Source organism: Salvelinus fontinalis, chromosome 34, assembly GCF_029448725.1.
Source record: "Salvelinus fontinalis isolate EN_2023a chromosome 34, ASM2944872v1, whole genome shotgun sequence".
Taxonomy (NCBI): domain Eukaryota; kingdom Metazoa; phylum Chordata; class Actinopteri; order Salmoniformes; family Salmonidae; genus Salvelinus; species Salvelinus fontinalis.
The window spans coordinates 8,285,672-8,309,825 of record NC_074698.1 but is presented as its reverse complement, the minus strand read 5'-3'; the positions used below and the strand labels follow the sequence as shown (position 1 = coordinate 8,309,825).

General features: G+C 44.7%; 2 protein-coding genes across 5 annotated transcripts in view; one reads left to right on the top strand and one right to left on the bottom strand.

Annotated features, from left to right (window-relative positions):
• LOC129832994 (supervillin-like) overlaps positions 1–13,517 on the top strand; it is a 39,395-nt gene extending 25,878 nt beyond the window's left edge. For all 4 annotated transcript variants that reach the window (XM_055897187.1, XM_055897189.1, XM_055897188.1 and 1 more), the window contains 22 exons: positions 111–173; positions 360–434; positions 584–740; positions 842–937; positions 1,032–1,112; positions 1,269–1,470; positions 1,746–1,918; positions 2,254–2,415; positions 2,526–2,662; positions 2,929–3,076; positions 3,538–3,683; positions 3,944–4,119; positions 4,215–4,353; positions 4,728–5,189; positions 5,415–5,517; positions 5,635–5,842; positions 5,952–6,085; positions 8,300–8,455; positions 9,620–9,763; positions 10,087–10,199; positions 10,436–10,591; positions 12,865–13,517. In XM_055897187.1, coding sequence (XP_055753162.1) covers positions 111–173; positions 360–434; positions 584–740; positions 842–937; positions 1,032–1,112; positions 1,269–1,470; positions 1,746–1,918; positions 2,254–2,415; positions 2,526–2,662; positions 2,929–3,076; positions 3,538–3,683; positions 3,944–4,119; positions 4,215–4,353; positions 4,728–5,189; positions 5,415–5,517; positions 5,635–5,842; positions 5,952–6,085; positions 8,300–8,455; positions 9,620–9,763; positions 10,087–10,199; positions 10,436–10,591; positions 12,865–12,951 — 3,318 coding nt within the window. In that variant the 3' untranslated portion in view covers positions 12,952–13,517. The remainder of the gene's footprint in view (positions 1–110; positions 174–359; positions 435–583; positions 741–841; positions 938–1,031; positions 1,113–1,268; positions 1,471–1,745; positions 1,919–2,253; positions 2,416–2,525; positions 2,663–2,928; positions 3,077–3,537; positions 3,684–3,943; positions 4,120–4,214; positions 4,354–4,727; positions 5,190–5,414; positions 5,518–5,634; positions 5,843–5,951; positions 6,086–8,299; positions 8,456–9,619; positions 9,764–10,086; positions 10,200–10,435; positions 10,592–12,864) is intronic.
• LOC129832995 (transmembrane protein 98-like) lies at positions 13,338–22,613 on the bottom strand. The gene is made up of 8 exons (XM_055897191.1): positions 22,431–22,613; positions 16,995–17,239; positions 16,646–16,717; positions 16,275–16,406; positions 16,000–16,033; positions 15,794–15,909; positions 15,637–15,696; positions 13,338–15,373 (listed from the first exon to the last, which is right to left on the bottom strand). The coding sequence occupies exons 2-8, from the start codon at positions 17,132–17,134 to the stop codon at positions 15,172–15,174; spliced, it is 756 nt and encodes a 251-aa protein (XP_055753166.1). The 5' UTR covers positions 17,135–17,239; positions 22,431–22,613; the 3' UTR covers positions 13,338–15,171.
• Positions 22,614–24,154: the final 1,541 nt, after the last annotated feature.

The following is a 24,154-nucleotide window of genomic DNA, read 5'->3' as shown; positions in this document are numbered from 1 at the left end:
TCCAAGTCATATCCAAGTCATATGCTGCTAGTCCAAGTCATATCAAATCTAGTCTATTCTGTTCTACCCAATCCTGGGCTTATTCCTTTATCCTCCTCCCCTCCTCCCAGGATCCTGTCTTTTCCTCTGTCTATTCCAACAGTACACCTCAATATGTCATGTGTTACAATCAGGTGAGTGTGTGTGCCAGCACACGTTCAGGTGCGTGAGTGTGCAGTGTGTCCATGGCACGCCATTGCCCCTCAATATTCCGTTTAAATGTACTTGTTGGAGTGCTGTGATGTGAGTTGTGTTGATACTGCAGTGTAACATGTCGACGTAGCTCCCCTTCATATATGCTGTTTTCTCTCCCTCCTCAGACCAGCTCTTCCTTTGAGGCCCAGGAGGTATCCTCTCCTACCCAGACCCTCTCTCAGCCCCAATGGAGACAGAAGGTGACCCACACACACACACACACACACACACACACACACACACACACACACACACACACACACACACACACACACACACGCAAACCCACACACACACATACTGGTAGGTGTTACTGTTCGGTCGCTGATCCCTGTCTCTGCCCATGCAGCACGCTAGACCAGTCGAAGAGGAGGAGCTGCCACAGGCGTCGGTGGCTGAGCGCATGAGAACCCTACAGGAGAGCGAGGAGCAGTGGAAGCCCAGAGGGAGAGGGGCCGCCAACGACTCAGCCCAGTACACTGTGGTCGGACGCATGGCGAAAAGAGGTGAGGTTTCCCTCTTTCTCTTTCTCCTTTTTCTTTCTCTCTCTCTCTCGTTCTCTCTTTCTTTCCCTCACTCAGACCCGTGTGGGATTGTCCCGTTGCAGGTTTGGTGTCCCCTGTATCGGACATAGACGAGACCCCTCCATCTCACACCAAGAGACCCTCCACAGGAGCCACAGCAACAGCATGCCCATATGAAGGTAAAAATACCCCATCCACAAAAGAGAACAGATGTTTGTGTCTGGTTTGTGATTGTAGATCCTCCTCCCTGACCTCTGGTTCTCCTCTCAACAGAGATCTCCAGTCACCCTGGGATGGAGGTGGAAGAGGACACAAAGCTGGACAAACTGGATTCCATTGTGGACAGGCTGAATAGTACGATGATTTGTCCAAACCTCAGATTAAGAGAGGAAGTCTATCCACTAGTGGCTATTGTCTCACTTCCTGTGTTTTTCTCAGTGATGCTTTGAGCATCCTAAGGAAGTGGAAAACCTGTAACTTCTCTCATGTTCGACCCCTCTCCCCCCCCAGCCGCTCCCCAGGACATGCCCCTGGAGGTGACCTCGGGGAGGGTGAAGGAGGACATGACCCCTGATGACCAGAAGACGTGTGGTGGTTTCTACAGGGAGGTGTCGCCCCCCTCACCCTCTGCCCTCCCTGCTGGGGCTGGAGCTGCCACTGGAACTGACCCGGAACAGGACCTCAGTGCCCTCTGCCAGACCAACACACCCATGTGAGTTTGTTTGTTTGTTTGTGTGTGTGTGTGTGGGGGGGGGGTGGTTGTGTGTATGTGTTTACATGTACACTTCTATCTAATTGTATGATTGTCTTCGTTGTGGGTGTTTGTGTCTTAATGCCTCTTTGTGGTGTGTGTGTGTGTGTGTGTGTGTGTGTGTGTGTGTGTGTGTGTGTGTGTGTGTGTGTGTGTGTGTGTGTGTGTGTGTGTGTGTGTGTGTGTGTGTGTGTGTGTGTGTGTGTGTGTGTGTGTGTGTGTGTGTGTGTGTGCAGGCTGACATCAGAAGTAGCGCAGCACAGGCGGTCGGTGCGTCCGTCCCGTAGGACCCAGGGCTCCCGGAACCCTCTGCGTGCTCTGGCGGCCCGCGATGACATCAGGCAGGACTTCATGGGAGAGAGAGTCACCATGGCTACCGTGAACACTAACAGGACACAAGTGGAGAAGAGTGAGTGATGTTAACATATACCAGAGAGATCTCTCTCTCTTGCTCCCTCTCTCTTTCACTCTATTTTTCACTCTTTCTCGCTATCTCTGTATTTCATTCTCTCTCTCTCTCTCTCTCTCTCTCTCTCTCTCTCTCTCTCTCTCTCTCTCTCTCTCTCTCTCTCTCTCTCTCTCTCTCTCTCTCTCTCTCTCTCTCTCTCTCTCTCTCTCTCTCTCTCTCTCTCTCTCTCTCTCTCTCTCTCTCTCTCTCTCTCTCTCCTTTTTCAATCTGCTTATATACTGTTTCTGACTTTCTCCTCTCTGATCTCTCTGTCCCATGTCTGTCCTACCCCTCAGTGGGCAAGAATTCCAACATGGCTGACTCAACTCTAGCAGGTCTGGCCAGTACAGAGGACTTCAGTAACGTCGATCTGCGCGATGTCACTTCCACAGAGTCAGAGTCAATGACAAACAACAACAACCTGCCCATCAGCAACCTCATGCTCATTCACATCAAAGGTCGGTACAGATTGTGTGTGTGTGTGTGTATATGATTACGTTTATGAGTGTGCATATGTGTGTGGACACAAACTCTCTAATCAACGTGTGTGTGTTTCCTACCGTGCCAGGTTGGCATCATGTGCAAGTGCGTCTGGTGGAGCCCACAGCCAGGTCTCTGAACAGTGGAGACTGCTTCCTGCTGGTCACACCCACTCACTGCATCCTCTGGAGCGGAGAGTTCGCCAACACCACAGAGAAAGCCAAGGTACGACTTCGACACTACACGCACATTGTATCACATACTGACTGTCTACTCTCTATTCCTTGGCTAACTAGATCCCTGGCTTGTATTGTTCATGAGGGATTCCCGTTGGGCGTCTTATTCATCTGTAATTCAAACCATATATGACTTTTGAATAATACCATTGAAGTACATTTTACATTCTACATTTAAACACAATGTGAAGCCACTGATTCATGTCAGTTCTAAGTGGTGATGATGTTTGCCTGTTTTCTGCTGTCTCCGTCCAGGCGTCAGAGCTGGCATTGTTGATCCAGACCCAGGGGGATCTGGGCTGCCGGGCCTGTGGGGTCATCCACCTAGAGGAGGGGGTCAATACTGACAACAGCCTGGCCTCTGACTTCTGGAACCTTCTGGGAGGAAAGACACAATACAGAGGTCGGACTAGAACTAGTCACCAACCACTCTGTCACTCACTCAGTAGACAAACCCATAAGAACTGTACAAACTATGTGAACATCCTATTAAAACAACCAGAACGGCCTTTTAGGTAAGTAAGTCAGTAAGTCAGTAAACTAAGTCAGTCAGTAAACTAAGTGAGTCAGTCAGTCAGTAAACTAAGTCAGTAAACTAAGTCAGTCAGTAAACTAAGTGAGTCAGTCAGTCAGTAAACTAAGTCAGTAAACTAAGACAGTCAGTAAACTAAATCAGTCAGTAAGTAATTAAGTAAGTAAGTCAGTCAGTAAACCTAGTCAGTCAGGCAGTCAGTAAACTATGTCAGTCAATCAGTCAGTAAGCAAGAAACCAAGAAAGTAAGTATGCAAGCAACCAGTAAGTGACCATTTGCGTCTGTCTTTGTGTACTGTATGTGTGATCGTATATGTGTGTGTTCCCTGTAGGGGCGGGAGCCCCAGAAGAGGATGAGCTGTATGAGAGTGGGGTGGTGGAGTCTAACTGTTTGTACAGGCTGGTGGAGAACAGACTGGTACCTCATGAGCAGGCCTGGGCAGCCATCCCCACTGTCTCCCTACTGGGATCCACTGAGGTCAGTCCCTCCCTGGACCCCCCTGTGTGTTTCTGTGGCTTCTCATCCATTGCTGCCTTGGTGCTACATATCAGTCAATGGGTTTTTAACTCAATACAAAGATTATAAACTGGAATGCCATCTATCAACTTTCGTGTGATTTTCAACACTTACAGATAGTATCTGATCTCTGAATAGTTCTCTCTCTCTGCCTCTGTCTCTCTTTGTCTCTGTCTCTGCCTCTCTCTTTGCCTCTGTTTGTTCCCCTGTCTCTCTACCAGGCCTTGGTGTTTGACTTTGGCAGCGAGGTGTACCTGTGGCATGGGAAGGATGTTGCCCCTGGCGACAGGAGTGTGGCTGTACAGCTGGCCCAGCAGGTGTGGGGCGGTCCCTACGACTACAGCAACTGTAGGGTCAACCCACTGGACCCCACACACTGCAACCCCAGCATACAGCCGTAGGTACACACCACACATGTGCTTACATAGTAAAATACCTCATTTAAATACATACTGTTGTATTCATTGACACATGTGTGCGATTTGTGTACAGGCAAGGTGAAAGACGGCCCGGCTGGGCTCTGTTTGGCTGTGTCTCTGAGCACAAGGAGACAGCCCTCTTCAGGGAGAAGTTTCTGTACTGGGCTGGAGATAAGGAGGAGACCGCTGCAATGGTGGTGGAGGAGGCACAGGTTAGTTAGAGAAAGATCAAATCGAATCAAATTGTATTTGTCACATGCGCTGAATACAACAGCTGTAGACACCTTACCATGAAACGCTTACTTATCAGCCCTTAACCAACATGACATTGTAAGAAAAAATGGTTAAGAAAATATTTACTATATAAACTAAAGTAAAAAAAAATATTTAAAAAGTAACAATAAAATACTAATAACGAGGCTATATACAGGGGGTACCGGTCCCGAGTCAATGTGCGAAACACATGACTCAAAGCCAAATAGGACCCATCCTGTATAGATTCAGAGTGACTGTGAGAAAGATGCCTGGTCTTCTTTGACCGTATTTCTCCTCTCCCTTCCTCTCTCTACTATGTCTCTCTGTGCAGACTGCCATGCCAGTGTGGCCCCAGCAGAGCCCCCTGCCCCAGCAGCCCCAGCAGCAGTTAGAGTCTGTGTCTCTGTGTGCGTGTGATGCCAAGGCGCTGGTGGCAGGGCAGGGGGTGGCACTGCCAGGGGACGGGGTGGTCCCTACAGTCCTGGAGGGGTTGGACGTTCAGAGGGGGCATGGTGTCGTACCCCTGGAGGACGGGCGGCAGGTGGAGCTGAGCACTGTTGCCGTGGATACCTGGCACATTCAGGAGTTTGAGGACAGCGAGGCCCAGCTGGAGAGCTCAGGGCAGCTGCATGAAGGAGACACATACCTGGTCCGCTGGACCTATACTCTCAGCCCAGCGGATCAAAGCGGGGAGCCTGGGAGGGAGTGCTCTGCTGTCTTCATCTGGCAGGGCCGGCACTCCAGTATCAATGGGCGAGGCGCGTCTGCACTCACGAGTCATGAGGGAACACAGGTGGGTGGTTCTTCCATCTACACTCTTAAACCACCCATAGCCTCAGTTAAAACCATAGAATCACGTATAGAACATGCAAATGATAGGATGTCTATGGTTAAACCTGCCTAGCATTTCAGAGGCCTCCGTTTAAACCAGTGTTATTGCTGAGAAGGATGCCTTTGGTTGTTGAGTACCGTAGGCTCTCTGACTGATGTTCCTACCTGTGTTGTTGTCCTGTTGAAGGTGATGGTGCCGCAGGGGCGGGAGCCTCCGTGTTTCCTTCAGCTTTTCCAGGGAGGTCTGGTCATCCACAAAGGCTGCCGAGCGGACACCACCAACAACACAGGTGGGATATTACCTTGGCCTTACCTCCTCTGATTTAGGCGGGGTGTGTGTCTGGTTGTGTGTCTGTGTGTTCTGTGTAGCCCTGTGTTCCTATCTGCAGTCTCACTGTGTCCTGTAGGGGTCTGGCGTCTGTTCTGTGTGCGTGGGGAGCTGCCTGAGGAGGCCAGTCTGTTGGAGGTGGACTGTAGCTGTGGCGGCCTGCGCTCCCGAGGTTCTCTCATACTGCTCAACAGTCAACAGGGGGCGCTCTACCTGTGGCATGGCTGTAAGGCCCACGCCAGCTCCCGGGAGGCAGGCAAGAGGGCTGTGGAGCGACTCACTCAGATGTAAGTCTCACTTCATGGATGTGTTCCTGTGCTTCTGTATGTATTAATTTGTTGAAATGCAACAGTATTAATACGTGGGTATGCGTGCTTTCTGCTGTCTGTGTGTTAGGTGCCCTCCTGAACTGGGCCTCAGCAGTGATAGCCCTTCGAGGGTGCAGGAAGTGGAGGAAGGGGCGGAGCCTGTGGAGTTTGGGAACGCTATTGGGCAGCAGGACAGGAAGGCCTATGACTGCATGCTACAAGGTACACCCCTCTCAGCTCCTGTTCATACCTGAACAAAACACACCTTGACATACAGTGCTGTGAAAAAGTATTTTCCCCCCTTTCTAATTTTCTCTACTTTTGCATATTTTTGATACTGAATGTGATCAGATCTTCAACCAAAACCTAATATTAGATAAAGGGAACCTGAGTGAACAAATAACACAACAATGACATACTTATTTAATTTATTTAATGAACAAAGTTATGCAACACCCAATGTTCCTGTGTGAAAAAGTAGTTGCCCCCTTACACTCAATAACTGGTTTTGCCACATTTAACTACAATGATTCCAACCAAACGCTTCCTGTAGTTGTTGAACAGTCTCTCACATCGCTGTGGAGGAACTTTGGCCCGCTCTTCTATGCAGAACTGCTGTAACTCAGCGACATTTGTGGCTTTTCAAGCATGAACTGCTCCTTTCATCTCAATTGTGATTAGGTCTGGTCTAGGCCATTCCGAAATGTAAAATTTGTTGCTTTTTAGCCATTTTCATGTAGACTTGATTGTGTGTTTTGGATCATTGTTTTGCTGCATAGCTCATCTGCGCCTCAGCTTCAGCTCAGAGACTGAGATGCTCCTGTAGAATTCTCTGATACGGAGCAGAATTCATGGTTCCTACTATTAAGGCAAGTCGTCCAGGTCCTGAGGCAGCAAAGCATCCCCAAACCATCACACTACCACCACCATGCATGACCTTTGGTATGAGGTTCTTACTGTGGAATGCAGTGTTTGCTTTTCGCCAGGCATAATGGAACCCATGTCGTCCAAAAAGTTATACTTTTGAATCATCTGTCCATAGAACATTCTTCCTACTGCGTGCATCAGTTACCTAATGTGGAATAGAGTTCCATGTAGTCATTCAGGCCATCCGTCTGTGAGCTGAAGCTGAAGTGCAGCTGGGTCATGCAGCAAGACAATGATCCAAAACACACAATCAAGTCTACATGGAAATGGCTAAAAAGCAACAAATTTTAAGTTTTGAAATGGCCTAGTCAAAGTCCAGACCTAATCCCAATTGAGATGTTGTGGCAGGACTTGAAATGAGCAGTTCATACTTGAAAACCCACAAATGATGCTGAGTTAAAGAAGTTCTGCATGGAAGAGTGGGCCAAAATTCCTCCACAGCAATGTGAGAGACTGATTAACAACTACAGGAAGTGTTTGGTTGAAGTCATTGCAGCTAAAGGTGACACAGCCAGTTATTGAATGTAAGGGGGCAATTACTTTTTCACAGAAATGAATTGGGTGTTGCATAACTTTGTTCATTAAATAAATGAAATAAGTATGTCATTGTTGTGTTATTTGTTCACTCAGGTTCCCTTTATCTAATATTAGGTTTGGGTTGAAGATCTGATAACATTCAATATCGAAAATATGCAAAAGTAGAGAAAATTACCAATAGGGCAAATACTTTTTCACGGCACTGTATTTAACGAAATACCTGAAAGTTCAGAATAACCTGAACAGATATCCCAGCCCAAATGTCTTCTTTCTAAATGATGTGGTGGTTCATTTCTTTACTATCAAAAGAGGAGAGACAAACTTATCACACAAGTCAGAGTTATACTTAAACTAAATCTTTATTCACTTATTAGTAAGAGAGCAGGTCAATACAACACACACACATAAAGTGAATTGATTGAGTGCTCATTACGTTAATGATGACTGGTCGACGAATCACCCTCAGATGATTCGTTGAGAGCCTCGAGACAAAAGTACAAAGGTCTTTTTATAGCCACGATACACCCCCTTCAGGCTACATGACAAACAACAGATGTATGGAATGGGTCACAAGGTTAAGACTAGTATGAAAGATACTTAGAATTCACAGCAGACAATATCTCATTGTGTAGAGACCAGGGTCTCGCCCTGGGGTCATCTCTCCCTGGTACCTTATAGAACAGAAACATTAACTCATGCTCTGGAATGCGGTATCCCCCAAAGACATCGTAAATCTTCCAGAGGCCCATCCTCAGTAGAACACACAGATGAGTGATCTAACAACCCCTTATTCTATTGCATTAAACAACCCTTTGATGCAATTACAGCATTATAACATAATCTTGTCCTTTCTGTTCTGACAATGAACACACAAATGACTAATGTAAGAAGGTATACACCAGCTGAACTTCTCTGAGTGCTGGAAGGTTGAGAGGTTGATGTGATGAGATGCTGTGTGTTGTTATCGCTCAGATCCAGGGAAGTATAACTTCACGCCACGCCTCTTCCATCTGAGCACCCGTTCCGGAACCTTCCAGGGGGAGGAGCTGCAGAGCCCTGCCCGGTTGCCAGGGGTTGTCATGGCAATGCCCTTTGTCCAGGAGAGCCTGTACTTTGTGCCACAGCCAGGTGAGTGTCCACTCAATGCCCAAACACACACGTATGCACGCAGGCACTCATAAACACAACTTCCATTGTTATCTCAGGGACTTGAGGTACAAAACACTCACCTAATATCCCTCCTTTACTTTCCCTTTCTCACTGTTTCTCTGCCCTCTCTCTCTCTCTCTCTCTCTCACTCTCTAACTCTCTCTCGCTCTCTCTCTCTAACTCTCTCTCCCTCCCTCCCTCTCCCTCTCTCTCTCTCTCTCTCTCCCTCTCACTCTCTCAATTCAATTCAATTTGCTTTATTGGCATGATGTAACAATGTACATGTTGCCAAAGTTTATTTTGAATATTTACCATATTAAAATAATAAGAATCAAAATTGTTAACGGGACAACAGTGACAACAATAACCAAGGGTCAAAATAACCATACATTGAACAATAACAAAAAGCACACAGTAGAGGACATGTGCAGGTTGATTGGTCTGTCAGACACTGTCCCTCATCTTATGGCAGGCAGCAATGTCGTGCGCTGCCAACCCACAGCTCTCTGCGTCCTCCCCTAACAGGACGGGTAGCCTATTCTCATCAACGAGGTCTTTGAAACCTTGAATAAGGGTTTCAAATTTGGGGAAATGACACTCTAATTGCTTTACATTTTGTCAGGAAATGCAGCTCTGTCTCAGGTTCTGCTGTTGTGCAGTGTTGCACAGCCTTTTCTCTACAGGGAGCCAGGTTTTCCTGTGTCTACCGTTCTCAATGGCAAGGCTGTGCTCACTGAGCCTGTACTTTGTCAAGATTTTTCGAAGGTTTTGATCAGTAACCATGGTCAAATAGTTAGATACGGTGTACTGTCGATTTAGGGCCAGATAGCACTGCATTTTGCTTTGTGTTTGTGCTTGTGTTTCCCAATAAGCAATGTAGTTTTGTTTTGACTATGTTGTAATTTGTTTTATTCTGATTGATTGGATGTTCTGGTCCTGAGGCTTCAGTGTGTTAGTAGAACAGGTTTGTGAACTCAGCCCCAGGACCAGCTCTATCTAACTCTCATTCTCTCTCCCTCTCATTCTCTCTCTCTCTCTCTTATTCTCTCTCTCTCTCTCTTTTTCTCTCTCTTTCTCTCTCTCTCTCCCTCGCTCTCTTTCTCTCTCTCGCTCTCTCTCCCTCTCTCTCTTATCCCTCTCCAGCCCTGTTCCTGCTGGATAACTGTATGGAGCTGTATCTGTGGCAGGCAGGTGAGCCTGAGGGCAGTGAGACCGCTGGCTCAGCCTGTATCCGCTGGGCTAACGAGAGGAGGTGTGCCATGCAGACAGTGCTCCAGTACTGCAAAGGTGAGAGCAAGTAGACAAAGCACGGCAGCTAATGGAATAGTTGATTGTTTAGATCAGGGGTATATACATCTTACCCCATGAGGTCCAGAGTACTGCTGGTAATTGCACCCGCCTGGTGTCCTAGGTCCAAATCAGTCCTTGATTAGAGGGGAGGAATAGGTAGAGAAAGTAAAAATGCAGAGGAGGTGGCTTCGAGGTCCTGATTATAATCTGAGGTGTTTACATGACTGTCGGTCATCATCAGGAGTGTGTTGGGGATGTGCTGTAGTTAGGGGTTAAGTTGTTCTGTGGTTCTCTGACGGTTTTGCGGTGTGTTGTTTTAGAGAGGAACCCGAGGCGCCCCCTTCAGGCCTACCTCATCCAGGACGGAGCAGAACCCCTCACCTTCACCAACGTTTTCCCCCGCTGGGAGAAGAGACCCACACCCACCACACAGGTACAGGAAAAGAGGACTATTCGTCGTCCTCCTCACAATCACTATCATTATCAATAAGAGCATCTGTACACATCAGTAGCACCATCGGTAATAACTTCACAACGGCAGTAAACCCAGTTCAGTATTACCTGGTTGGGGTAAAGACTGCTGTGTCATAGAAGCACCACGGTCTTTGATGTTCAAGGTCAGGTACGTTTTACATTTAGATATGCTGACTTGTGAACGCTGTTGTCCAGGGGGAGGCCGGGCGGGTCAAGCTGACCTTGGTGAAGGACGCCCTGGCCCAGCTCAGTAAGACCCAGTACCCCCTAGAGGAGCTGCTGCAGACACCTCTGCCAGAGGGAGTGGACCCCCAGCGCCTGGAGATATACCTCTCCGACCACGACTTCCAGGTTGCCACACAAACACGCCAGTTCTGTGTGGCTCAGTTGGTATAGCATGACCCTTTGCAACGTCACGATAATGGGTTTGATTCCCACTGGGGCCACTCATATGAAAGTGTATTCACGGACTATGTATGCACACTTTGGATACATTTGTCTGCTGAATGTCATGTACAGTATTGTGACGTTATGTAAAACAGAGTGCAGCTACACCTGACAGCCACTAGGGCGCACCACTAACGTCTTAATTTAATGATGGCTGTGGTCTGAAATGGCCAATTGAAATGTCTTCTTGTGGTCGTCTCCAGCTGATAAAAACAGATGGTTTATTAACCTGTCTAGGATCAGCGTGGCGCTAGCGGCACACCCCCCCCCCCCCCCACTGAAAAACCAGTGCCGCGAAATTCAAAAAAAATATTTTTTTTCAATATTTAACTTTCACACATTAAAGTCCAATACAGCTAATGAAAGACACAGATCTTGTGAATCCAGTCAACATTTCCGATTTTTAAAATGTTTTACAGGGAAGACACAATATGTAAAGATGTACATCTATTACCTAAAAACACATTAGCATAATCCACCATCTTTTATTTGTCCACCAACACCAGTAGCCATCACCAATTCGGCTAAACTAAGATATTTATAGCCCCTAACCAACAAAAAAACTCATTAGATGACAGTCTGATAACATATTTATGGTATGGGATAGGTTTTGTTAGAAAAAAGTGCATATTTCAGGTAGATGGCATAGTTTACAATTGCACCCACCATCACAAATGGACTAGAATAATTACAATGAGCAACGTGTTTACCTAACTACTAATCATCAAACATTTCGTAAAAATACACAGCATACACGAATCGAAAGACACAGATCCTGTGAATACAGACAATATTTCAGATTTTCTAAGTGTCTTACAGCGAAAACACAATAAATCGTTATATTAGCTTAGCACATAGCAATTAGCAGCCCAGCATTGATTCTAGCCAAAGTGAGCGATAAAAGTCAACATCGCCAAAAGATATTAATTTTTTCACTAACCTTCTCAGAATTCTTCCGATGACACTCCTGTAACATCACATTACAACATGCATATACAGTTTGATCGAAAATGTTTATATTTAGCCACCAAAATCATGGTTAGACAATGTGAAATGTAGACAAGCTGGTAAAGAAAAAGTCCTTGCGCCACTTAGACAGTGATCTACTCTTATACATAAATACTCATAAACGTGACTAAAAAATATAGGGTGGACAGGGATTGATAGACAATTTAATTCTTAATACAATTGCGTTATTACATTTTTTAATTTATCCTTACTTTTCAATACAGTTTGCGCCAAGCGAAGCTACGTCAAAAAACATGGCGTCCTAAGCCACTAAAATGTTTCGACAGAAACACGATTTATCATAATAAAAATGTCCTACCTTGAGCTGTTCTTCCATCAGTATCTTGGGCAAAGGATCCTTTCTTGGGAGAAATCGTCTTTTGGTGGAAAGCTGTCCTCTTGCCATGTGGAAATGTCAACTGCGTTCGGGATGAACTGAAAAGCGTGCCCAACTTTTCACATCGTTGCAAAAATAAATGTCCCAAAATCGCACTAAACGGATATAAATTGCTATAAAACGCTTTAAATTAACTACCTTATGATGTTTTTAACTCCTATAACGAGTGAAAAGATGACCGGAGAAATATAACAGGCTAAACTAACGCTTGGAACAGGTGCGCGCCGGTGTCCTCTAGGCTCATGACGCAGCTCCCAAAGAATGACTAGCTTCAGGGTTTTTTCATTTGTAGGGCCTGTGAACGCGCAATCGACCCCGTTGGAATCGTCATCACGTAAAGGCATCCAGGGGAAGACGTAAGAAGTGTCCGTATAGTCATAGCAACGACAGTGCCCTTTTAACTGACTTCAGAAGAGTGGCCAACATTTCTCAAATCTGACTCCATGTCAGGGAAATTGCTGTAGAATGGGCTCTGTTCCACTTAGAGACAAAATTTCAACTCCTATAGAAACTATAGACTGTTTTCTATCCAATAATAATAATAATATGCATATTGTACGATCAAGGATTTTGTGGGAAGCCGTTTAAAAAATTAGCCAAATTAGCATAAATAGTCTAAACAGCGCCCCCATCCCTTAAGAGAAAATGTGACTGAATATGTTTCTATGGAAATATATTTCACAAAACGTTCATCCCTAAGACCAGTGGATGCTTGCTTTTCTCCAGTATTCTACGGTATCTGAAGTCAGGTTTGTTTGTTTGTATGTTTCAGACTATTTTGGAGATGAAGAGAGATGAGTATGACTCCCTCCCAAACTGGAAACAAATCAGCCTGAAAAAAAGCAAAGGACTCTATTGAAAACCCAAAGAAACACAAAAAAGATCCCATTTATGTCAACATATCCTGAGATTTTTGTTGTTGTTGTATTTTCTACTATTAAGAGAATTATATTTTCCTGTCGGGATGACAATTGCGTACAGTGTTTTCTTAGTAGCTGTTTTTAAGTTGTATCTGTGTGTCTTCTTTAAGTATGGTGCTTTAGGGCCTTATTCGTTCTCAGCCAATCGCTCTCGCTTGCAGAGAGACAGGACTGCCTATACCTTCAAACAGAAGGACAACCATCCTGATCCCCAATCAATCAACTGGATCCATTTTCTTATTCCTAGAGCTTACATGAGTGTGTGGTTCTCTTACCGACTGTGGATTCCCTCAGAAATGTTAACCAAAAAGTAGAAGAAACAGCATTTCACATTTTCCTACGAAACTTTTAATTTACCTGTACAAATCAAGGAAGGAAACAAAGTGAAAGTTGAAAAAGAAGAGGGATAAGGAAACATCACGAACGGTGGGTGAGGAGAGGACACAGGAGTGGTTACATACAAAAGCAATCAATTGTAATAAACAACGGAAACCAGGAAAATAAAGGAGTGGCCACTTCCTTCATGTTTCATCTTAAATCAATATCGTTCCATCACTGAGCTCTGCTTATGCTGCGGTTATACTGGCAGTCTTCTCTTAGGCTGAATTTCAGAGCTCGAAATATAAGAAGGAAAAAGGCATGTCTTCTCAGAAAGACAACGAGAAAAAGAAAAAAAAACGCCTGATTTGTCTCTAAGCTTGACCGTGTGTTTAACAGTATAGTTTTGCCTATAAAAGTCTAATGTGTGTATTTACAGTATCCACGCTGTCTCTTTGCGTAAGTGTGTGTATCACCGTGTACAGTTGCTCCTTAGGTTAGCAGTGTGTGAGCTCTGTTACGGTTGCTCCGTAAGCTCGAGTGTGTGGTGCAGTGTTTGCGGCTCTGTGAGCTGTGTTAGGGCTGGACAGTGTGTGTGTGTGTGTGTGTGTAAAGCTGGGTTATACTGTGATTACTGCTCTTGGGTTTCAGTTCTAGCTACGGTATTAGGCATGCATGGAGAGGCAGCTAGCTCCAATAACATCGCGCCACCGGTCAGCACAAGGCACGCAAATTCACCTCCACCTCATTTGACACGGGTAACAAAGAAACCTTCCCCCATACACACACATTTGACCCTCCCTTACGATAACAGCCAATTAAGTAGTTCATCCGCCCAACAAACGCAACAGGGACCTGCATAAAGCCGTCCAACACCTTCAGCTGGTACGGAGGCTTGTCTTGACTCCTGGTTCTAAAAAGAAAAGTAGCAGTGTATTGCTCTGAGTAAGAGTGTATTGCTCTGAGTAAGAGTGTATTGCTCTGAGTAAGAGTGTATTGCTCTGAGTAAGAGTGTATTGCTCTGAGTAAGAGTGTATTGCTCTGAGTAAGAGTGTATTGTTCTGAGTAAGAGTGTATTGCTCTGAGTAAGAGTGTATTGTTCTGAGTAAGAGTGTATTGTTCTGAGTAAGAGTGTATTGCTCTGAGTAAGAGTGTATTGCTCTGAGTAAGAGTGTATTGTTCTGAGTAAGAGTGTATTTCTCTAAGTAAGAGTGTATTGCTCTGAGTAGGTGTGCATCTATTTCCCAGGCCTTTGGTCCTATTGGGTGTACAGGGTTTTCCCCCACATGGATTAGTTGACTAAATTTAAGCTTCCATGTGACTGTGCACTCCTAACGGGGCGGATTACAGCTCACCGCTGGGAGATGGAAGACACTCAGGAATGAATATCAAGGGGCCAGTCATCTGGCAACTACACACAAGCCTATCTCAGTGAGCTCTCCACTTACTTACAATACAATCTGAATCTGAGAGTGTAACATAAAACCTATATAAATCCTAATCATAACATGCATTATGGTTATACATAACTATATACAAAACCAGAAACATGGTAAAAGTGAAAGGATCAAGAGGAAAATAGCACAAGGATCTGGCACCTATCAGTTTCTAAAACCAGCTCTCTTCTATTATCTGGCAACCCATCTGTATGTAAATCAGCACAGAACAGCAGTGGGAAAGTGGAAATGTGTGTTTTGGGAATGTGAGTTTTTTTATTGTGTGTTTATCAAGCATTGTGTATGTGTGAGAATGTGCCCGAGATGTGTATAATGTATAGAGAAGGAGTGTATGTGCCTTGCCATGTGAATGTGTGCGTGTGTGTATGTACGTTTCTGTGTGTTCTAGATGGCCTGCTCTCTCTGCATGTCTATTCCAGGTAGACTCCGTTCCGGTTCGGACGCTAGCGCCGCCTCCCGCAGCACCACCATGTGATCCTCAGCGGCGTGCAGGGATTGGTCGATCCAGTCCATGCTGCCAGACATGTGACAGGCGTTGCGGGTCACCAGCACCAGGTGACTGACTGACAGGAGGAGGGCGGTTGCCCTGAGGGGACAAAATAGACAAAAGGGCATGTAGAATTTCTCCATCAAGACTGGACAGGGAAACATTGACGCACAAGTCCGTCTGATTACCATGGCTTATATTGTACCATCCCCACCTATAGTCACTTTGTTGGTCAGGTCAGACCATCATATGAGTTCTATCAGCAGAGGTATGATCTATATGGTCTATTTGCCCAGTTTTCTTTGTCCCCCTCAAACCATTATAAATGATGTTATCTAACAGAAGAAAACATCATTAGCTACCTGGCATCCAGGAGTATGGGGTTCAGTGGAGGGTACATAGATCGCACAACGTCATCCACCCTACAGACACGCACAGGACGATGGGAGGTCATGAAGGACGTAGGACGGTCAGGCAATTTACGGGTTGTGTGATAGTGCTGTATAACCGGACAGTTACCTCGGACTGATGCGTTTAGCCACAGTGATGATGTCACTGAGGCTGGCTGGGGCTTTCACCTTAGCGCCTGAGCCCATTGTCATGGCAACCAGCTTTTCAGTCAGGGTGTGGCAGATCTGCCAGTGGAGAGAGCGTGTAAATATCATTGCGTTAGATCCTAATGAAAACGACGTATTCATGCAGGGTGTACAGCACGCAGACATTACCTTCAAGATGGATATACAATGCGAAACCAAGCCACTGTTAAAGAAAGAGAGAATAGCTTTAAATAAGGGTTCATTATTGTATGATCATGTCAGAGATGTAGCACCTATTTGAACTTGATGATGTTATGATCATGTTGAAGTTGTTACTCTTGTAACCATGGAAGGCTATATATATATATATATATATATATATATATATATATATATATATGAATAGCTACAACAGCTAGCCTGATCTACTCCTGGCACATGTCAGTGTCACATGGCAGACGTACGAGGCGTCCTCGATCCAGTCCTCGTTCTCCAGGATGGCCTCGATGTGAGGGTTGGTGATGACCACGTCGTCCAGCTCCAGCTCAGACGGCTCACTCTGGGTCTCCATGGCACCGATCAGGTCAACATTGGGTCTGTGGGGAAGCAGAGAAGTTCTGATGAAGGGAAGAGAGAGAGTGTGTGAGAGTGAATGGGAGGGAATGTGTATTGAATAAGTGTGTGAGAGGGAGGGAATGTATTTAATAGAATACGTGTGTATGAGAGAGAGGGGGAACACGAAGGAGAGCGAGAGAACAAGAGAGTGAGACATTACTGGCTCTAGAACTTTGCCCCTGTATGTTGACTTAGTATTAATCCCATGTATCGTTTTGACCTTAGTGCTGTGAAGTCGCTCTGTTCAATCCATAGACTTATAGCTTCAAACCAGCAGGTCAGTCCGTTGGACCTGGGTAAGAGTGGGATACAGTTGAATCAGATATATCCAGGACCCCTTACCACCACCTAATGCACTATAGGCCCCATACAACATCACTAGGGCCAAGAGTTTTCCTGGTCTGGACAAACTCAGGGCCCTACCCATAACCATCCAAAATGCCACTGTCCCTTCCCTCCCCCTCCCAGATGAAGCTAGCTAGGTATACTAGGTGACCCAAGATGCCACTGTTCCCTCCCTCCCCTCCCAGATGTATTGTATGTAGCTAGTAGGTATACTAGGCACTGACTTGGAGTTGAAGTGGTGCAGCAGGTGGTGGGGGTGGTGGGGGTGGCAGTAGCGGTGTCGACACACCACCACCAGGGCAATGAAGGAGGCCAGGAAGATGGTGGCCAGCACCCCAATGGCCACGATCACCACCGTCTCCATGGTGACGTCGGGTCCCAGGGCGTCGGCAGTCGGCAACAGGGGGAGAGAAAGGGGTTCTGATCAGACCAGGGATCTGGTTGCCTGCGTTTATGGCTGATCGCTCATCTGTGGAGTTGAGTTGGCCATTAGTGGTTTGTAGTTTTGTAGTTAGACAGTTGATTTGTAGACACACGTCTTCAAAGAAGTTTTAGCTGAGAAATCTGTCTGAAGACGACATGCTTCAACTTCCATTTCGACCACGTGCAACCACGTTTTTAGACATAGCCTACTGTACGTCACAAACCACAGAGAACATGCCCTGTGACTTGGCTACTAAATATGAAACACCTCCAAAACACACACAAAACTCTGATCTTTATTTGAACTCATAGAAAGCTGGACAAGCCCTTTGTGGTTGTTTCGTTTACTCAATCAATCAAGTTTATTTTATATAGCCCTTCGTACATCAGCTAATATCTCGAAGTGCTGTACAGAAACCCAGCCTAAAACCCCAAACAGCAAGCAATGCAGGAGAGTACACACTGTCCATTAATACAACACAGTTAGTTGATCATAACATCCGAATCTCAAACTAAAATTATATAATCATACATTATAGGAAGATATTAACAGGTTATTGCATGTGTCACACTTTTTTTTGACTCGGTGCAACCATATCCTACAAGAAACCCATGATAAATGATGTGAATGTTTTATAACCTATTTCAGATCCAAACCGGAGTTTCTCAAAGGCTTTTAATCAAGAGTTATGTGAGTGTTGTGTTTTTGGTATCTGACATACTTTATGACCAGCTGTTCAGGATCCAAATATACACACAGCAAAAGAAACGATATCCTTTCAAAATTAACAATATCCGTTGTCTACCCTCTTACCCTTTTTGGGGTTCTCAGGTCCTAGTTGTGCGAATCTGTAATGTACTTCTAATGGTCTTACCACAGTGAAGTTTTCACACAGGACGTGTAAAACAAGACTACACAACATACAGTACCTGTCCTCTGCCTAGTGTAGTCACTCATTATCCTAGCTTTGCCCTACCTGGGAGCCGTGTGTGTGTGTGTGCGTGCGTAACGGAATTACCGAATCACAACATTCCCAACCAACATTTTGATCCAGATGATTATATGAGGTTCTGATTTGGAATGTTGTAATCCTTTAAGCAGATTAATTTGCAGCACACTAGCCGAATCATACAGTTCTTTCACCCCTCTCTTTCAATCAAGCATTTCTGACTCCTTTTCTATTCAAAGGCCAACGGTCTCTTTTAAAGCCTGTTGGTTTCAGAGGCACTCACTCAGGGTGGAGTTTCGACTGGTTTCTCCACACGTTTCATTGCAAAAAGATGATTTGATAGACAGAGGACTGTTTGATTCTGTAATTGTGGGCAGATCAATTGGGCCAAACTGTAACGTCTGCTTCCAACCCACACCCTCAAACACGTAGATTCCCTGAACTGTCACGGATCCCCCCCCCTACTGATGCTCATTCTGTTCACCAGTTCCCGAGGTCTACGTCACCGGCTTTCTAGGATTCACTGAGCGGGATTCATTATCATCAACCCCGGACTGTCTTGTCTGATTACACACACCTGGTTCCCATTTCCCCTGATTAGTATGTTATATGTGCCCTCTGTTCCCTCTGTCGGTTATTGTTCCCATGTCAGTTGGTGGTGTGAGTGCCTATGCTTTGGTGCAGCTGTTATGCTGCGTGCTTTATATATATATATATATATATATATATATATATATATATATTGTGTATTAGGGGTGTCGTTCAACGAGGTTTACTCTCGCTCTTTTGTTTGGGTACAGCCCAGTGTTTTTGTATACGCGTTTGTTTTGGGTGTATTAAAAACCCTATTGTGTATCCCTGCGCCTGTCTCCAAATCCTTTATACCAGCGTGACATTATTCCAGAATATTCTTTGGTCAGATGAGTGAAGGATGTATTAAACCATTTGAAGATTGAAGTACTACAATGTTACGCATTGCACACTATAGGCTGGCAGCTCACTTTCCAGCCCACTTTCCAGCTCACACTCTCAAACACCGAGATCACCTGAACGCAGCTCACTCTCCATATCTCAATCACCCGAATTCTAATCACCTGTTCACACACCTGTATGTCATTATCACACTATTGAGTTCAGTTCTTAGCGCCCATCACTAAGGTATTGTTTGTTTTGTGACACACGTCTTTCAGAGCTCTGGTTTTCCCCGTGATTTACTCCTCCCGTGTATGATAGTTTTTGCCTGCCTCACTAACAATGGCTTTTTGCCTGTTCCCTGCCTGTACTGTAGCCTGGTTGGACCTCCTGTGTGACCTTCTGCCTGCCCCTGGACCCAGCTACCTGCCTCCTCCTGTGGTCCTTTACAAATAAACACCTGCTGCGCCCTGCGCTTGAAACCAGCTCTCTGTCTCCCCTTGTGTTCATTACACAAACACTATTCATTAACCTGGCCAGCCCTACCAGCCGATAGTGTGTAATGCGTAACATTGAAGTACTACAATCTTCAAATGGTTTAAAACATCCTTCACTCATCTGACCAAAGAATAGTCTGGAATAATTCCTAAGATTAAAAAAATAAAGGAACCACAACCACTAGAACAGGGTTCCCCAACTGGTGGTCCAGTGATTTTATTTGGCCCCCCAAGTTTTCTGAACCCAAAAATATATATACAGTACCAGTCAAAAGTTTGGATACACCTACTCTTCAAGGTTTTTCTTTATTTTTTATATTTTCTACATTGTAAAATAATAGTGAAGACATCAAAATGATGAATAACACATGTAATCATGTAGTAACCAAAAAAGTGTTAAACAAATCAAAACATATTTTAGATTTCAGATTCTTCAAAGTAGCCACCCTTTGCCTTGATGACAGCTTTACACACACTTGGCATTCTCTCAACCAGCTTCACCTGGAATGCTTTTCCAACATTCTTGAAGGAGTTCCCACATATGCTGAGCACTTGTTGGCTGCTTTTCCTTCACTCTGCGGTCCAACTCATCCCAAACCATCTCAATTGGGTTGAGGTTGGGAGATTGTGTAGGCCAGGTCATCTGATGCAGCACTCCATCATTCTCCTTCTTGGTCAAATAACACTTAAACAGCCCGGAGGTGTGTTGGGTCATTTTCCTGTTGATAAAACAAATGAACAAAAGTCCCACTAAGCGCAAACCAGATGGGATGGTGTATCGCTACAGAATGCTGTGGTGACCATGCTTGAATTCTAAATAAATCCCAGACAGTGTCACCAGCAAAGCATCCCCACACCATCACACCTCCTCCATGCTTCATGGTGGGAACCACACATGCGGAGATCATTCGTTCACCTACTCTGTGTCTTACAAAGACAGCGGTTGGAACAAAAAATCTCAAATTTGGACTCATCAGACCAAAGGACAGATTTCCACTGGTATAATGTCCATTAGTCATGTTTCTTGGCCCAAGCAAGTCTCTTCTTATTATTGGTGTCCTTTAGAAGTGGTTTCTTTGCAGCAATTTGGCCATGAAGGCCTGATTCACGCAGTCTCCTCTGAACAGTTGATGTTGAGATGTGTTTGTTACTTGAACTCTGTAAAGCATTTATATGGGCTGCAATCTGAGGTGCAGTTAACTCTAATGAACTTATCCTCTGCAGCAGAGGTAACTCTGGGTCTTCCATTCCTGTGGCGGCCTCATGAGAGCCAGTTTCATCATAGCACTTGATGGTTTTTGCAACTGCACTTGAAGAAACTTTCAGAGATCTTGAAATTTGCCTGATTGGCTGAGTTTCATGTCTTTGCTTATTTGAGCTGTTCTTGACATAATATGGACTTGGTATTTTACCAAATAGGGCTATTTTCTCTATACCACCCCTACCTTGTCACAATACAGCTGATTGGCTAAAACGCATTAAGAAGGAAATAAATTACACAAATTCACTTTTAACAAGGCACACCTGTTAATTGAAATGCATTCCAGGTGACTACCTCGTGAAGCTAGTTGAGAGAATGCCAAGAGTGTGCAAAGCTGTTATGAAGGCAAAGGATGGCTACTTCGAAGAATCTCAAATATAACATATATTTTGATTTGTTTAACACTTTTTTGTTTACTACATGATTCCGTATGTGATATTTCATAGTTTTGATGTCATCACTATTATTCTACAATGTAGAAATGGTCCAAATAAAGATAAACCCTTGAATGAGTAGGTATGCCCACACTTTAAACTGGTACTTTATATTTTTAGAATTTTTTATTGTTGGACATAAAAGATTGTAAAAAAACATAAAATTAGCTCCAAGTGATTTTTATTTTGGAAATTTGTTCCAAAGTATTCCCACGCATAATAGAGGAATATATGTGATTGTATACAAATGTAAGCCAGGTTTGAGATTTTTATATTTTTGTCAAATATTATATCTGTTTGGGCTTCTTGCGGTCAATTTGCAGGCTTCAAGTTATTTGTAATTATGTTCCGGTCCCCTGACCATCCACTCAAGAAAGAATTGGCCCATGGCTGAATCTAGTTGATGATTCCTGCACTAGAACCTCAAACTGATCATCAAACTGATTTAGTCAATTTACCCCTTTAGTTAGGTCACAGGGGGCATGCTCTGGCATTTCTCAACTTGATCCTAATGCATCTCCATCAGTATTGTGGTCACAATATTTGATTCTTTTGTAGTGAGACACAGTATACTAGAGCCTGGAGACATTTTGTAGGCTTAATGTAAACATCTCTGTGCCCCCTCACAAAGGGCCACATTCTGTCCCAGATTGCAGTTCCCACAACCCCAAATTCACTACACCAACAATGTTTATGATGGAATAGTGGGACAGAGGTGCATCCAGTCATTTGAGGAATATCAGCAATGGGAGACCAAGCTCTTTAAAAACAACGATTTAACTGAATCAAGTTGAATTTCCAACTACAGATCATTCATGGAACAATGTTCTGAAAAAAACAACAACAGCGCCTCATCTCATCATCTCCAATCCTTGCGTTTGAAATGAGTAAATAAATCATGATCAATAAATAGATATTTCTGTGCACTAGTCAAAGTTACAGTTTCTCAGTTGTGTTGTGGTATCAGAACTGCATTTTCAATATTTGCAGAATTGTTAGGTCAGCGAACTCCAAATAAACCCCCAAATCATTATTGTTCCTCGAGGAACAGTACACATTCCATAGAGTGATACAATGAATTCCCCCCAACCTAATATAATTCACACTTGAATCATCCTATTCTGAATACGGAAAGAAAACGAAACACACCTATCATACATGTGTTAGAGAATAATGTACTTACCGATACATTTAGTCCGTTTTCTTGAATTATAGCTTTGAGAAACAAAGCACCTTTTCCCCTATGCGGGTGGAGATGGCACGGACCTCTCCAAACCGGGAACGCGCACAGGCCATACGTGAACGGCTCAGCACTGAGCAGGCGGCCAGTGAGTGAGCAGTGATGGAAGTTCGCCTAAACTTTGCAGGAGTGAACTCAAATGAACAGTGCCGTGCATGAGCAAAGGATTACGGGTACGCGCGCACAAGAATGTATGGTCTGCTTGCTGAAATACCTTGTTTGTAACCGGTTATGAAATAGGCCTAGTTTATTTATTTCACCTTTAGGCGGCAAGTCATCTCCTTGATACTTGATATTAGGGACTTTTATTCTGACAACAGTCTACCCTTCCCAGATGTATTTAGTGGAGACTCGCGTGAGTTGCGTCAGCCAAGCTAACTTCGCTTGGATTCTGATTAAACTATAGAAAGGAACTTCGTTGTAACCAGACTCCAACCGAATCCACGGGCCCTTCGGAGGTGATAAATAATTAGGGTTATAGTTTAGCCTACTACCTTTTTGACGTTATTGACGTAACTCTGACCATAAGGCCTTCAGGACACTTGTAACACCAATTAATACACTATGCAGCCTATTAGCAGCAGATAGGTCTAGTATTATTATCATATCAATAGTCCTGTATTAGTGGACGATATATAGTCTGCAGCACCAGCGAGGGCAAAAAGATTAATCCCTGCCTCGTTGGAGGAAAGATGTACAGATCCAAATTACTTCCTGTGGCAACACCCAAAGTCCATTGAGACAAGAGAGATGGTTTAATGAATAGGGATCATCAATTAGATTCAGCCACAGGCAGATTTTTTTCTTGAGCAGATGGTCAGGGGGCCGGAACACAATTACAAATCATTTGTAGACTGCAAATTGACCGCAAGAAGCCCAAACAGATATAATATTTGACTAAAATATAATAATTTTAAACGTTGCTCACGTTTGTATATGATCACATATCTCTCTATAATGCGTGGGAATACTTGGATCTGATTTGCTGGTGTTTTTACAGTCTTTTGTGTCCAACAATAAAACAATACAAATAAAACATTTCTTATTTCTTTCAGAAAACTTTGAGGGGCCAAATAAAATCACTTGCCTGCGCGCTGCCAGTTGGGGAACCCTGTGTTAGAGCATGGTTCTTGCAATGCCAGGGTAGGAGATTCGATTCCCGGGACCACCCTTACCCAAGGGGGTTGGCGCCCCCCTTTGGGTTGTGCCGTGGCGGAGATCTTTGTGGGCTATACTCGGCCTTGTCTCAGGATGGTGATTGAAGATATCCCTCTAGTGGTGTGGGGGCTGTGCTTTGGCAAAGTGGGTGGGGTTATATCCTGCCTGTTTGGCCCTGTCCGGGGAAATCGTCGGATGGGGCCACAGTGCCTTCTGACCCCTCCTGTCTCAGCCTCCAGTATTTATGCTGCAGCAGTTTATGTGTCGGGGGGCTAGGGTCAGTCTGTAATATCTGGAGTATTTCTCCTGTCTTATCCGGTGTCCTGTGTGATTTTAAGTATGCTCTCTCTATTTCTCTCTTCCGCTCTCTTGGAGGACCTGAGCCCTAGGACCATGCCTCAGGACTACCTGGCATGATGACACCTTGCTGTCCCCAGTCCACCTGGCCGTGCTGCTGCTCCAGTTTCAACTGTTCTGCCTGTGGCTATGGAACCCTGACCTGTTCACCG